The sequence below is a fragment of the Saccostrea echinata genome, unplaced genomic scaffold, assembly GCF_033153115.1.
Source record: "Saccostrea echinata isolate AGI-Se365-2 ecotype Australia unplaced genomic scaffold, CSIRO_AGI_Sech_v1 ptg000004l, whole genome shotgun sequence".
NCBI lineage: Eukaryota > Metazoa > Mollusca > Bivalvia > Ostreida > Ostreidae > Saccostrea > Saccostrea echinata.
This window is the reverse complement of record NW_026889753.1, coordinates 10,611,938-10,626,785: the sequence shown is the minus strand read 5'-3', so window position 1 is coordinate 10,626,785 and position 14,848 is coordinate 10,611,938. Positions and strand designations below refer to the sequence as shown.

The 14,848-nt window shown below is 36.0% G+C and overlaps 1 protein-coding gene and 3 non-coding genes across 12 annotated transcripts in view; 2 read left to right on the top strand and 2 right to left on the bottom strand.

Moving 5' to 3' along the window:
- Positions 1-9,820, top strand: part of LOC133179165 (zinc finger CCCH domain-containing protein 13-like) — a 59,660-nt gene extending 49,840 nt beyond the window's left edge. For all 9 annotated transcript variants that reach the window (XM_061313941.1, XM_061313938.1, XM_061313946.1 and 6 more), the window contains 3 exons: positions 3,545-3,641; positions 7,703-7,849; positions 8,181-9,820. In XM_061313941.1, coding sequence (XP_061169925.1) covers positions 3,545-3,641; positions 7,703-7,849; positions 8,181-8,621 — 685 coding nt within the window. In that variant the 3' untranslated portion in view covers positions 8,622-9,820. The remainder of the gene's footprint in view (positions 1-3,544; positions 3,642-7,702; positions 7,850-8,180) is intronic.
- Positions 9,821-11,984: 2,164 nt separating this feature from the next.
- Trnal-gag (transfer RNA leucine (anticodon GAG)) lies at positions 11,985-12,058 on the bottom strand. The gene has a single exon. It is a non-coding gene; the product is annotated as a tRNA-Leu (tRNA).
- Positions 12,059-12,217: 159 nt separating this feature from the next.
- Trnas-gga (transfer RNA serine (anticodon GGA)) lies at positions 12,218-12,290 on the bottom strand. The gene has a single exon. It is a non-coding gene; the product is annotated as a tRNA-Ser (tRNA).
- Positions 12,291-12,476: 186 nt separating this feature from the next.
- On the top strand, positions 12,477-12,548 carry Trnaa-ggc (transfer RNA alanine (anticodon GGC)). Its single transcript has one exon. It is a non-coding gene; the product is annotated as a tRNA-Ala (tRNA).
- Positions 12,549-14,848: the final 2,300 nt, after the last annotated feature.

Genomic DNA, 14,848 nt, shown 5'->3' with positions numbered 1-14,848 from the left:
CAGTTTTCAAGGAATTGTGGGAGGCAATGTTTCAAGGCAAAAAATGTTTGCATACTAAGTATATTGTTCATCTAATGGTGTACTATAGTCTAGTTCTTTTATTTTGTAATGTTGATGGCTTATGTTTGATTGATTTTAACAGAAATAGCAAGATAGTTTTTGCACTGCAAACTGACAACATTTTAAATTATTAACAAAGATATACAAATACACTTATTTCAAGTACAGTAAAATATATGCCTAGATTAGCAAAGTGCCAGGAAGGAATAGTTTTGATACATTATGAACAAAAGAAGATGGGTGAACAAGGCAGGCAAAGTGCCCATAGTGCAACAAACATGAAGTGAAAAATAAAATCTCAATTATATCAAAATTTTCTTTGATATTTCATCTAACATTAAAGTATATTTTATGTAAAATCTCAACAATTTACAAAAATCTCACAAAGACTGAAATTATTTGCCTATGAAATAGCATACACACACTAAAGAGGACAAAAAGGATCATTTTCTCACACTTTAACAAAATTTTTCGATATGAGTGGGTCTTCGCTCCATTTTTTTGAAAGTTAATCCTAAAAGTTTGCATAAAATTATACATTTTTTTGGTTTACAAAAACATGGAGCAAAGACCCACTATACCTTAAAACTACACTTTTATGACAAAGCATTCGCATCTTTCCGAGAAATACTTAAGTCCATTAAGTCAAGGGTCATTATCACAAACATGATTTAAATGCCACTATTCATCAGGAGCTGTGTAGCGTAGTGGTTAGCGTGTTAGTCTCAAAGCAATATGATACTTCGGATTTTTATTGTTAGGGGTTCTAATCCCATGAATACCATTTTGTTTTTTTAATAAAAGAATAATTTTTTCCGAGATCTTTTTTCTCAGAAAAGTTTTGTTGATCATAATTTCATAAATTTCAATAATGAGAACTTTACTTTGAATACTTAATTCACAAATTGAATATGATTTTTTTAATATTGGAAGCTATAGGCATTCTTCACGCCTTGTTCACCCATCTTCTTTGTTATAATCAAATAAGTTCATAATACTTTTTAAAACTACAGGGAATAAGAAACACTTCACTGTGAGCATGATTTCATCATAAGCACGATCACCATAACTATATTTTACTGTATTTATAATACGTATACAGCTGAACTTCAGTACCTGGAACACTGATATCTTGAATACCTTGGATATATTGAAGTGATTTGGAAGCCCCAATTAAGCACTTTTTGTTTAAGTAATTTTGCTCTCAATATATCAAACCCTCAATCAGGTAACTCCAAAGTTTTTCTTAGTCCCATCGAGTTAAAGATAATGAGGTTTGACTCTACTTCTTATTTGAATAAAAACAGTGATTAAGAAACAGGATTTAAAATTATTTCTTTAACTTATATAACTCTTGTTGAACATGAAGTTTAATCAGTTCCTGCAAAAACTTCTTTGACTTATACAGTTTCCTTTATTAGACTTAAGAAGAAGTCAATTGTTTAAAAAGTTTTTCCTCGCATATATTGATTTGAAGAATTCTCCATTTGTTGTGTTTGATGTATACATGTTTCCTTAGAGTCATAAGACTCATTGCTGTATATACCTTTGTGTATTTATCTCGGTATGTTTTTTGTCAGTGTAAGGAATGTTTTATCATGGATTGTATTGTTTTCAGTGCTCTCTGTTCATTCCTTTCTTGATCAGATAGGATAGATTTCCAGGTTGATTTTGCTGTTACAATTAATATCAGTTTCAATTAAACATTGTAATTACTGCATTGTTATTTGATTATTACAGTCACTGTGCATTTTCATTTCCTAAATTTGATCAGAGGTTAAGGTTTTTTCCCCAATTATCATTGAGTAAGAGCTTGTTAAGTTTAAAATTGTAAGCTTTGATTGGGTTCTTCATCTCTTCGTACTATTGCTTTGTTCCTTTATATTTACAAGTACAAATGAATAGTCCTTATTTGATTGCAGATATTAACTTGAAATTATGTATTATAATGGTCAAATGTCTGTATTGTTCTATACAGCATTGTGATGTTTTATCTGAGCAGCATTGTATGTTCTACTCTGAGTGGTGATATTTTATAAATATTGCACGTAGTTGAGTGTAACATTGAAAATTTTCACCCCTCGAAAACCATTGTCAACCTTGGCTGCACCGCGGTTGACAAAGGTATTTTGGGGGTGAAAATTTTTAATGTTACACTCAACTACATGCAATATTTATTATATTATACTGAATGTTTTATACGAATACATATAACAGTGAACCTTGCGCGCATAAATTCTGCGCAGTCACTATTTTTTGGAATATCACCCATTGTCAAGCAATGTTGACTGTTGCTATGCTGGAGGGCATGGCTTCATCATTCAGCAGGTAATAGTATTTTTTAACAAATGTTTCTCGACAAATCAGATTCAACTAATTTACATGAAAGAATAATATTGTGCATTGTTTGTTCTATCTTTAGCAGTGGTATCATTCTAATCTGAGCAGTGGTATCATGAGTTCATTCAGAGCAGTGGTATCATGTCTACATTGCCTGGTTCATTCAGAGCAGTGTTATCATGTCTACTTTGTCTGTTTCATTCAGAGCAGTGGTATCATGTCTACATTGCCTGGTTCATTCAGAGCAGTGGTATCATGTCTACATTGTCTGGTTCATTCAGAGCAGTGGTATCATGTCTACATTGCCTGGTTCATTCAGAGCAGTGTTATCATGTCTACGTTGTCTGGTTTATTCAGAGCAGTGGTATCATGTCTACATTGTCTGGTTCATTCAGAGCAGTGGTATCATGTCTACATTGCCTGGTTCATTCAGAGCAGTGTTATCATGTCTACGTTGTCTGGTTTATTCAGAGCAGTGGTATCATTTCAGATTGTCTGGTTCATTCAGAGCAGTGGTATCATGTCTACATTGCCTGGTTCATTCAGAGCAGTGTTATCATGTCTACGTTGTCTGGTTATTCAGAGCAGTGGTATCATTTCGGATTGTCTGGTTCATTCAGAGCAGTGGTATCATGTCTACATTGTCTGGTTCATTCAGAGCAGTGGTATCATGTCTACATTGCCTGGTTCATTCAGAGCAGTGTTATCATGTCTACGTTGTCTGGTTTATTCAGAGCAGTGGTATCATTTGGGATTGTCTGGTTCAATCAGAGCAGTGTTATCATGTCTACGTTGTCTGGTTTATTCAGAGCAGTGGTATCATTTGGGATTGTCTGGTTCATTCAGAGCAGTGGTATCATGTCTACATTGTCTGGTTCATTCAGAAGAGTGGTATTGGGATCATTCAGAGCAAATGTCTTTTCTTTTTCTGGGCAGTGGTATCATGTCTACATTGTGTATTTTATTCAGAGCTGTGGCATCAGGGTACTTCCTTTTTTTAGATTTAGCAGTGGCATGATATCTGCATTATTTGGTTCAGTTTCAGCAGTTGAATATTGTCTACATTGAATGCTCCAGTCACACCACTAATAAATTAATCTAAGGAGAGAGGATGATAATTTTTTATGCTCTTTAATTGTTTCAGCTTGAGCAGTGGGGAAGACCAATTAGAGAAGATGATAGAGTTGGAGAGGCTCCTTGCCCAAGCCCAGTCTGAGAAAATGAGGATAATTGCAGATCAGGTCTGACTTTAAGATTCATTGCAGATCCTAATTACATATTAGTACATACAAGTAATTTGTTTTCTTGTACATTAGAATTTAAGCTAGAAACGTAAAGGTAAGCATCAAAATTTTGACATTCTCCAAACCCCATTTTCTGAAAATGCATGTACAGCACTACACAGATATCCATATTCTTTGCTATGTTTTGTAAATAGAAATAAATGTACATACAAAAAGTAAGGAATTGGAACGTTGTGTTCTTTAAAATGCTGGAAACTATTGCACACATATGGATTTACTTTTTAAAAGATTTCCTTCCAATTTTTAGGTCACCTGAGTCACTCAGGCGACCTATTGCTATCTGTTTTTGTCGTTCGTCGTCAATCGGTCGTAAACTTTTGAACATATTTAGCTTCTTCTCTGGAACCACTGAACCAATTTCAACCAATTTTGGCATATAGCATCTATGGGTGAAGAGGAGTAAAAATTATGAAATTCATGGCCCCTGCCCCCCTGGGGCCTGAGGGGTGGGGCTAAAACCATCAAAATTAATGCAATCTTTAAAAATCTTCTTCTTTACTCCTGGACATCAAGCAGTCAAACTGTTGGCATGATTGTAATAAGCATTGAGCCCTCTACCAAAGTTCTGAAATTCATGGCCCCAGGGTCAGGGGTTCTGGTGCTAGGGCGGGGCTCTAATGATTATATAGTGAAAATGCATTAATTCTTTAAAAATCTTCTCCTCTGCTCCTGGGTATTAAGCCGATGAATTAAGTACATAGTTATGATGAGCAAGAGTGCCTCTCCCAAAATTGTGAATTTCATGGTCCCTGGGTCAGGGGTTCTGGTGTTAGGGCGGGGCTCTAATGAATATATAGTGAAAATGCATTAATTCTTTGAAAATTTTCTCCTCTGCTCCTGGGTATTAAACCGATGAATTAAGTACATAGTTATGAAGAGCAAGAGTGCCTCTTCCAAAATTGTGAATTTCATGGCCCCTGGGTCAGGGGTTCTGGTGTTAGGGCGGGGCTCTAATGAATATATAGTGAAAATGCATTAATTCTTTAAAAATCTTCTCCTCTGCTCCTGGGTATTAAGCTGATGAATTAAGTACATAGTTATGATGAGCAAGAGTGTCTCTTCCAAAATTGTGAATTTCATGGCCCCAGGGTCAGGGGTTCTGGTGTTAGGGCGGGGCTCTAATGATTATATAGTGAAAATGCATTAATTCTTTGAAAATCTTCTCCTCTGCTCCTGGGTATTAAGACAATGAAATAAGTACATAGTTATGATGAGCAAGAGTGTCTCTTCCGAAATTGTGAATTTCATGGCCCCTCTTGGTGAGGGGTTCCATGTTGGGGGGGGGGGGGCTTTTTTTCTATATACTGAAAATAAATTAATGCTTTGAAAATCTTCTCTGCTCCTGGGTATTGAGCTGATGAACTAAGTACATAGTTATGATGAGCAAGAGTGCCTCTTTCAAAATTGTGAATTTCATGGCCCCTTGATCAGGGGTTCCATGTTGGGGGGGGGGGGAATTATTTATTATATACTGAAAATAAATTAATGCTTTGAAAATCTTCTCCTCTGCCCCTTGGTATTAATTAAACAAACTAAATACATAGTTATGATGAGAAAGGATGCTTCTTCCAGAATTTTGAATTTCATGGCCCCTGGGTCAGGGGTTCTTGAGCTTGGGTGGGGTTCTATTGATTAATTAATAGCAAAATGCATTAATGCTTTGAAAAACTTCTCCTCTGCCCCTGAGTACTAAGCAAACAAGCTAAATGCAATAATATCAATGTAAATACATGTATTAAATTTAATTATAAGTAAATGTGCCTTTTCTTTGCTTGTGGGTATCTAGGAGGCAGAGTACACAATTGTGATGTGAAGCAAATGAGCGCAGCTATGTTAAGGCTTCCCGAAGCTTTAAATGCGCTCAAAACATAATATGTCATTGCAAGGTCGGTTTTGGTTTTAATTTATAAGTATTGAACTTTAGTACTTCAAATTTATATAGAGGGTTTCCTCGGCTATATAATAACACATTTGTTATGATATCACATGACTTTGTTGATCACGTGACGGTCATTTATAATTTTTTGAAGTGTTTCATATTAATCGCTTCGGCGCAGCTGATTAACACAATAATTATTAACATTTTGTTACATAAATAAACTTATCGTATCCTTGTGTATCCGAAATGTGCTTGGGAAAAGTCATAGAATTACTTAGATACAAAATATTTCCTGAGAAATTCAACTTACCTACAAATTTGAGGGTATTTTCCACACAATATCGTAATCTGTATTAAAACAAAGCCAACACACATTTTTCCCAAGCAAGATTCAGTTAGAGAACAACCTCTTCTTATAGATTTTAACAAAAATTCTCAGATTAATCCTCATTAATCACCTACGCCAGACTCTTTTATACACACAAAATAAAGTCTACCTCCAACCACGGGTGTAAAACAGAGTACATTTCAAAAGTATATTTTTCATAAGCATTTTGAACATGCTGAATTTCAATCAAGGGTAGGTAAGCTGTGTATTTTTAAAATATTCAGATATATAAGACTTAAAAAACCTTTAACGACCCGTGAATTTTGCAATAGTTATCAAGCATTTTACATGCAGTTTGAAATAAAGTGTAAAATTCATGACACTCTCCCCGTCATAACACCTCAAGTTTGCAGTGATTTGACGTCATTTTCCATTATGACGTCATATTTTGGTAGTTCAGAGATGTGAAGGCACAGAGTGCACTGTGATATTCTTCGGGAAGCCTTAACCTACCTGCGAGAGTTACTCCCCTTTGCTAAATATTGTTAATCAAGAAATCCTTGTATATAATTTAATTAACAGGTTATTTGATTGAATGAGAATACAAGAAAGAATGTTATATATATATAGAAACAAAATAAAATGAATGTTTGGTTTAAATGAGCAAAATATGCTCAAAGTCAGATTCTTGCCTGGAAAGCAGTATAAAAGATTGACATAAAGATTATTTATATATTTAGCAAAAGGCGTAATTGTACACAGTATGTATACTCTGTGGTGATCTAAGTTAGTGTCACTTGTAGAGGAGTTGTGGTTGACAGGAGACTGGATGTTGTTTTATACTTTATCAAAGTGAACAAAGAATCACAGAGAGCCAGAGTGACTTATTGTAATTAGTGACAAGTGGCAAATAACCACATTGTATATACCCAAGTCTGTGTGTACTGAATTGTAGCACTAGGCAAGTGACAAAAAATATCTGTATATATTGAATACCTTACACAATAGGCAAGTGTTCTTTGTATATTTTGCATTCATTATCATCCCTGTAAGACTTAAAAAATATGATGTGAGATTTGCCTTACTTACAGATAACATTTGTCGAGGTGAGCTTCGTAATCTTTGATTACCTATGTTTGAAATTCTTGGGCAATATTGCTTCGTCAATCAGTTAATTTTGTTTTATACTTCCATGGATCCTTTAGTGTTGTATTATACTCAGGTGACCGTTAAGGCCCTTGGGCCTCTTGTTAAAAATCATACTGTAAATTTTACATGTCCGTTACAAAAGCATTTTTAAATTTTCTTAAATGCAAGGTGTTGTAAAATACACACAGATCTGTGTCATTTTTACTGAAAAACAGCTCTCCAGGGCTGTGTTCAAGATGGTAGCTGCTAACCCAACAGTTCAATGGTTTTTGTTAGTTTCTTGTGTAATGAAAAGCGATAGCTAAGGAGGCCATCATGGATTTGGTACCTATCTAAATACACTGTATTTATGCTAACTTTCTTTACATAGCAGATAGGCTAGAATATCATTCAAGACCATAGCTCTATGTTGACGCTATGTAGTTGCTTTGATCTTGAACACACCCCAGAAAAGCAGAGGCCTTTTAAAATTAAAACTTTCATATTAATAAGAAAATCTTAAAAGCTAGAGACCACCACCTGGCTGCCCATAAAAGTTTTCTATCCAAGTTTTCTGTAACTCATTTACTGATTCAAGATTTCTCTGATGTTAGAAATGTTAAGTTTATTTTCATAAATGTCTTCTTTGTTGTACCATTGTAGGTTAAAACTAGAGAGACCGAAATGATGGCTCTCCAGGAGGAAAGACACAAGAGAGAGGAACTGGAGAGGAAACTTCAGGAGGAAACCCAGCTCCGGGAGGAACTGGTCCAACAGCAGATCAAACTACGAGATAAACAGGCTAAGCAGGTGGGGGATATAGATCAATTGTTCCCCCCAAAATTTCCCAGATACGAAAAACAAATGTCTTTTTAGAGTTTTAGGAGATAAAGCAAACAGTTTTCATAAAAAATTCAAAAAAGTTAAGTTTAAACAAAGTACTTGTACAGTCAAACCTCATTATCTTGAACTAGATGGAACTGATGAAAGACTAAGATATCCAAGAATTTCAAGATATCCAAGTTAAAAAGAACTAGATGGGACTTGCAACTCAATTTGACATATCTATGACATTGATGTTTTACATATGGAAGTACTTTACATGTATATACAGCTCAAGTAAACATATTTTGTTTTGTAGGCCCGACCCCTAACAAGATATCTACCAGTCAGAGGTAAAGAATTTGACCTTAAGAACCATATAGAGTCTGCAGGTCATCACCTTGATGACTGTCCTCACGTGGTAGTCACTTCCACAAGCTGCAGGGGGTGGCTACATAAAATGGGAAACAAATTCAAAACGTGGCATAGACGATGGTTTGTGTTTGACAGAAATAAGAGGTCTCTAATATACTATACAGACAAAAATGAGGCCAAACCAAGAGGGGGGATTTATTTCCAAGCTATAGAGGAAGTGTATGTTGACCATTTAAGAACAGTTAAAAGTCCAAATCATAAGTTAACTTTTTGTGTGAAAACTTGTGATAGAACCTATTATATGGTGGCCCCCACCCCTGAGGCCATGAGGATATGGATTGATGTGATATTCACTGGAGCAGAAGGATACCAGCAATTCTTATGATAGAGAACTAGCTTAATAATTGTTAATAAATACTGTGATTGGATTGGTAAAAATAAAGGGGGAAAGCTTTTCTTAGGAAGGAGAAAGATAAGTTTGAATGACGTGGACATGATTACACTAACAGAAATTTGCACTGTTGCAGAGTCCGACTAGATTGTGGATGAGAAGTTTTATTGTGGAACTTAGCTCTAGAAGAATTAGAAAGGGCATGTACCCCTGAAATAAGTGTAATACAAGTCTGTCATGGAATGTGTGATGACAAAGTGTTTGTCTAGGTAATTGATGACTGAGATCTGCAATGCTTAGGGTTGCTGCAGCACCGATAACTTCTTGAAGGAAACACTTAAATAGTTAGATTTTTGCCATGATATTCTCTGTCTTCACTATGTGCAAGATGGTGCAGAAAAGTACAGAATGAAAATGAACTTTGTTGTATTTTCACTATGGCATTGTTCCTATAAAGTTAAAATAATTTTGTTTTTGTATTCTACAGTTTACAAGGTCATTATGGTTAAAGTTTAGAGATTTTTTGCAGACTGATTAGTAAAAACATTTCTTGAATGTTTATTGATTCATGTATAAATATTAAGAACAGAAATCTAACTCTCCTGTAGGTAGCTATTTTTTTTAATCAGGTACTACATTTTATGTTTCTGATGTTAGTGATGAATTGCTATTTATATACATTTGCTGAAATGTACCTGAAGATGAACGAGATATTCTAGACATTTTTTCCACAGAAACCCATAGGTTAAATGTGTTTATAGTGCTATTTGTAATTATGAAAGTAATTGAATTTGTTCCTCATAAAACACCCTCCACAGTTCATTTGTCAAATATGAAGATTTAAAACAAGGCAGATTTAGAATCTATTGATAGGGAGATTATTCAAATCACAGAAGACCAATGTTGTATATTTAAAAAAAAAATCAATTTTTCATTTTTATATGGTACATCTTTATATCATTGGCCTCTCTCTCTCTCTTGATTGGTATATGTATGTTTTCTGTAGCACAGGCTTGCTCTTCCATCCATCTTGCCCAAAGTATTTGTTACCATAACAACAGTCAGGGTGATGTATGTTGCATGGTGTTTGTTACATGTATAATTGTTGTGGAATTGACATGGTCAAGATCTTTGTTACAATTTGCTGATATTTATGAATGAATGATACTATAATAAAACATAAAAATCTTAAACTCAGCATTGATTAATTTTTTATCTTGTATTGATTCAACATACTGAATTATTCCTTTGCAGACATTGCAGTGTATTTTTAATGCAATAATTGAAGTCCTAGAATAATTGAACCCTGTATTTTATAAAAATGTGTTGCAGGCAAAATGGTTTCAAAAAAATCTTTAAACTGTGTCTAAAAGAGGAAGTTTCTATGCTACTTCACTTTAATAATCAGTCATGTACAGCCTTTGGTGGAATGTACGTTTTGCTTGTCTTCTAAAAATCCCATTTTCCATCTCACTCACTTTTGTATAAATCGATACTTACACAACAAATATCAGTGTAGGAAGCTTCAGTATAAAAGTATTCTGACCTTGACCTTCCTCATGACCCTGACCTTCCATTTCCTGCTTCTGCATTAAACTCATTTTGTTGACCATTATAGGGACTAATTTGTAAACAGTGCCTAGGTATATTGGCAATGACATTCCAACCTTAAAGAATTCTTTGACCTTGACCTAGCATTTTCTTGTGCTGCATAAGTATTATCCTGTTATATGGAACGCAACCTTAAAGCAAAGTGAGTAGAAAGTCATCAAGGGTTTTAGAAAATGTCAAGGTTAGAAAATTTTGACAGTTTAATCATGCTATTGCCACTTCATGAGTATCAGAGTATGAAGTTTGATGAAAATAAGCTTGAAAGTTTCTTTTAATCTAAGGTAAATACAAAATGGGGAAATGAGAGATCATGGTCACATGAATGGTCAAGGTCAAAAACTTGTGAATTGTCTTTGCTAATGTTTTCTATATATGAAATTTGAAAAAAATATATTAAACTGTTTTTATCCCCCACCCCCCTTGCTTTGCACCTTTTGGAATGTTGGTCAATCAGTCAGTAGACCAAGTGTTGTCCACTAAATATCTTGAGAACCTTTTGCTTGACAGACATCAACTTTGTACACTGGTACCCCTGAAGAGTAGATGACCTCTACTGATTTTAAGGTCAAAGGTCAAACCACTCTAGACATAGGAAAATATCTTGAGAACTGTTAGCTGGACAGACATCAAACTTGGTATAATGGTAGTAAATGACATTATAGTAAAACACCATACAGTTAAGGTGCCAAATGGAAATATTGGCAAATTTTTTTAGATAGAAAATACATACTTTACAAGGATGGGCGATTCTTTTCAGGACTTTACTATTATCGGAGAAATGTAATGTGATTGAAAACTACATGTTGAGGACGATTAGATTTCTTATTTAGACTTGTCACATGATGTGGCAGTCACGTGATTTTAGCAAATATACCTGAAGTATTGAGGTCATCTATAAATTCTAATATTGCAAGGGCATAACCAAGTTAAAAATCTAAGTTTAATTTATAATTATTTTCATCACCCTATGTAGTTTGTAAAAAGTGCTACGAACCTATATAGATTCTACTATCTAACTGCTAAAATTACATTTGTTAGACCGTATGCTGAATATTTTACTGGTCAAGTACTTTAAATATAGACATAATTAATTCATTTGCAAGATTTCATCTGGTTAGCAGCACTTTTGAAATACCTTCATACTTGTTGAGTTTATGTGTAAAAGATTGTCATAATTCATTGAGGGTATGCCCTTGCAATACATATAAAATACATGGTTGCTGTCTTGAAATATAAGCCTTAGCGATATTTGGGCGAGGATAAGAAAACATGATAGAGGGCGAGGCTTGCCGAGCCCTCTATCACGTTTTCAACCCGATCCCAAATATCGCTTATATTTCAAGACAGTTTCCACGTATTTTGTTTATCCTGCAACATATTTTTACGTGACCTCCAAAATGAGCTATTTTCAATCGATTTAGGTACATCTCCTCTGCAGTTGAAACTAAGATGCCATGGCATAAACATTGCAATATTCATGACGTCACAATGCTTTTAGAACGTCGGAATACATCCACGAGGCTTTATTAGGGCATTGACTGAATAAAGCTTTGGTTTATTAGGTTACCTTTATTAGGTCAATGCAAGGGGTAGTTGCAGAATAAATCGATTTATTATCATGATTATGACCCTTCTATAGACGACTTTCACATTTTCAAAAGTTATTTCCCTTCGCGGGGTCAATCTAGGGTCAACTGGCGTAAGTCACTGTTTTCTCTCTGTAATGGGAGAGGAGAAAAATGCAGCGGACCAGACTGGGATTCGAACCCGGGCCCCCTGAATTCTCCATTCAGGTGCTCTACCAACTGAGCTATCTGGCCACCGGTGATCAAACCCGTCTGACCGCCATGTTCCTCCCTCCTTAAAGGTCTTCGGCCCCTGAAGACCCCAACCCAGGCTCTTCCCTGGCAGGTCTTTCACCTGTCACTTCCAGGGCATGACACAGCACCAAATGTAACGGGAGAGGAGAAAAATGCAGCGGACCAGACCGGGATTCGAACCCGGGCCCCCTGAATCTCCAGTCAGGTGCTCTACCAACTGAGCTATCTGGCCACCAGCGATCGAACCTGTCTGACCGCCACATTCCTCCCTCCTTAAAGGTCTTTGGCCCCCGAAGACACCAACCCAGGCTCTTCCCTGGCAGGTCTCTCACCTGTCACTTCCAGGGCATGGCACGGCACCAAATGTAATGGGAGAGGAGAAAAATGCAGCGGACCAAACCGGGATTTGATCGCCTGTGGCCAGATAGCTCAGTTGGTAGAGCACCTGACTGGCGATTCAGGGGCCCGGGTTCGAATCCCAGTCTGGTCCGCTACATTTTCCTCCTCTCCCGTTACATCTCTATAACATTACCAACTTTACGGGGGCAATGTTTTACACATGGAATCTGTTTGAATATGTTCATAATGATTTTTATGTTGCCCCATACTATGGCAATACAGGTACGAATCAAAATTGTCAGATGGCGTTTGAAGGTTGAAAATACTTAGAGGTAAGTTACAAAGGATGTAGTGAGAAAAATGAGCATTACGCCGACAACGGGAGATAACTGTTAAGAATGTGAAATTAGTCTATTACCCTTCAATGAATCTGCATACAAATATACGGCAGTATCGTTTGTCTAGGGAATGTACAGAAAGTATATGAATAAAATCATAAAATATACATCGCATCCAAGTTAATGGCCTTTTTTATACCTGCAATTAAATTTTATTTAATTACAAAATATATTTTTCATTGTATAAAATATAACTTTCCACCTCTCAATGCATACAAACTGCGTCAAATTTTCCGATATGACGTCACATTGACAAGTACATTGCGATCAGTGAATTGTTAATATATTGCTGTGAGGGATTTAACCAACGGCAAAAATACATGCAATAGTAAGTATTGATGTTGTTGAAAGATATCCAACAGTTTAAAATAGCAAATCATTTCATTTTGTGGTAATTTGAACTTGTATTTTTGTGTGATGTCATAGTAAGCATTTCCCGTATAAATTAGGCCCCGCCTCCTTATTGTAGCCTTAACTGTGCTGCGAAGACCTCTTGATTTTGAGGTCACAAGGTCAAACTGGATCTATTTACTGCTTAATATCTTGAGAACATTTTTGTTGACAGATAAAACTTGGTGAACTGGTACCCACAGGGGAGTAATTGACCACTAGATTTGAAGATCACAAGGTCAAGGGTCAAACTACTCTATTGTTCATTCAGTATCTTGAGAACCCTTTGCTTGACAGATGTCAAGCTTGGTACATTTGTTCCCCTAAAGGAACAATTGACCTGTATTGATTTTGAGATCACAAGTTTAAAGGTCAATGGTCAAGCTGGACATAGGAGGATACTGACCACTTAATATCTTGTGAATCTTTGCTTGACAGAATCAAACTTGGTACACTGGTCCCCCTTAAGGAGTAGATGACACCTATTAATTTTGAGGTCAAAAGGTCAAGGGTCAAACAGGACTAGGAAGATAGTGACCATTCAGTATCTTGAGAACCCCTTGCCTGACAAACTTATTAGTACACTGGTTTCCCTTCAGGAGTAGTTGACCACTGTAGATATTGAGGTCACAAAGTCAAAGGTCAAAGTACTTTAGACATAAGATATTGTCTAGAGAACACTTTGCTTGGCAGATATCTGGTACATAGGTTCCTTTGAGGAGTAGTTGACCCCTGTTGATTTTGAGGTCACAAGATCAAGGGTCAAACTGGACACAGGAAGATAATGAGAACTCGTTATCTTGAGAATCTTTTGCTCGGGACATCAAAACTTGGTACACTGGTTCCCCCTAGGGAGTAGCTGACCCCTATTGGTTTTGAAGTCACAAGGTCAAAAGATCAAGGGTCAATTAACATAGACACTAGACATAAGTAGATGTTGTCAGCTTAGTATCTTGAGAATCATTTACAGACATAAAAATTTGGTACACTGGTACCCTTGGAGATGTAAAATTACACCTAATGATACTGAGGTCTGATAGAGCTCAAACTTAGTATTATGTTTGCCCTCGACAAGTAGATGTTAATTACAGACATTCAAAATTTAATGTTGTTCCCTTTTTAGCTCTCCTAAGCTGAAGGCTTTTCTGATTGAAATTTGTCCAGTGTCTGTCGTTGTAAACTTTTCACATTTTCATTTTCTTCTCCAGAACCATTGGGCCAATTTCAACCAAACTTTACACAGAGTATCCTTAGGTAAAGGGAATCCAACTTTGTTCAAACGAAGGGGCACACCCTCCTCCAAGAGGAGATAATTAAGAAAAATTAAAAATTGGGTGGGGTCGTTTAAAAATCTTCTTTAAAGAACCACTGGGCCGGAAAAGATGAAATTTATGTGAAAGCTTCCTGGCAAAGTGTTGATTCAAATTTATTCAAATCATGACCCCTGGGTATAGGGTGTGGCCACTGTGGGTGATCAAAGTTTAACATGGGTATAAATAGGAAAAATCTTTTTTTCAAGAACAGCAAAGCCTGGATCAGTCATATTTATATGGAAGCATCCATAGGAGTGTTGATTCTAGTTTGTTCAAATCATGACCCCAGGGGGTAGGGTGTGGCCACTATGGGTGATCAAAGTTTTTACATGGGTTTATGTAGGAAAAAT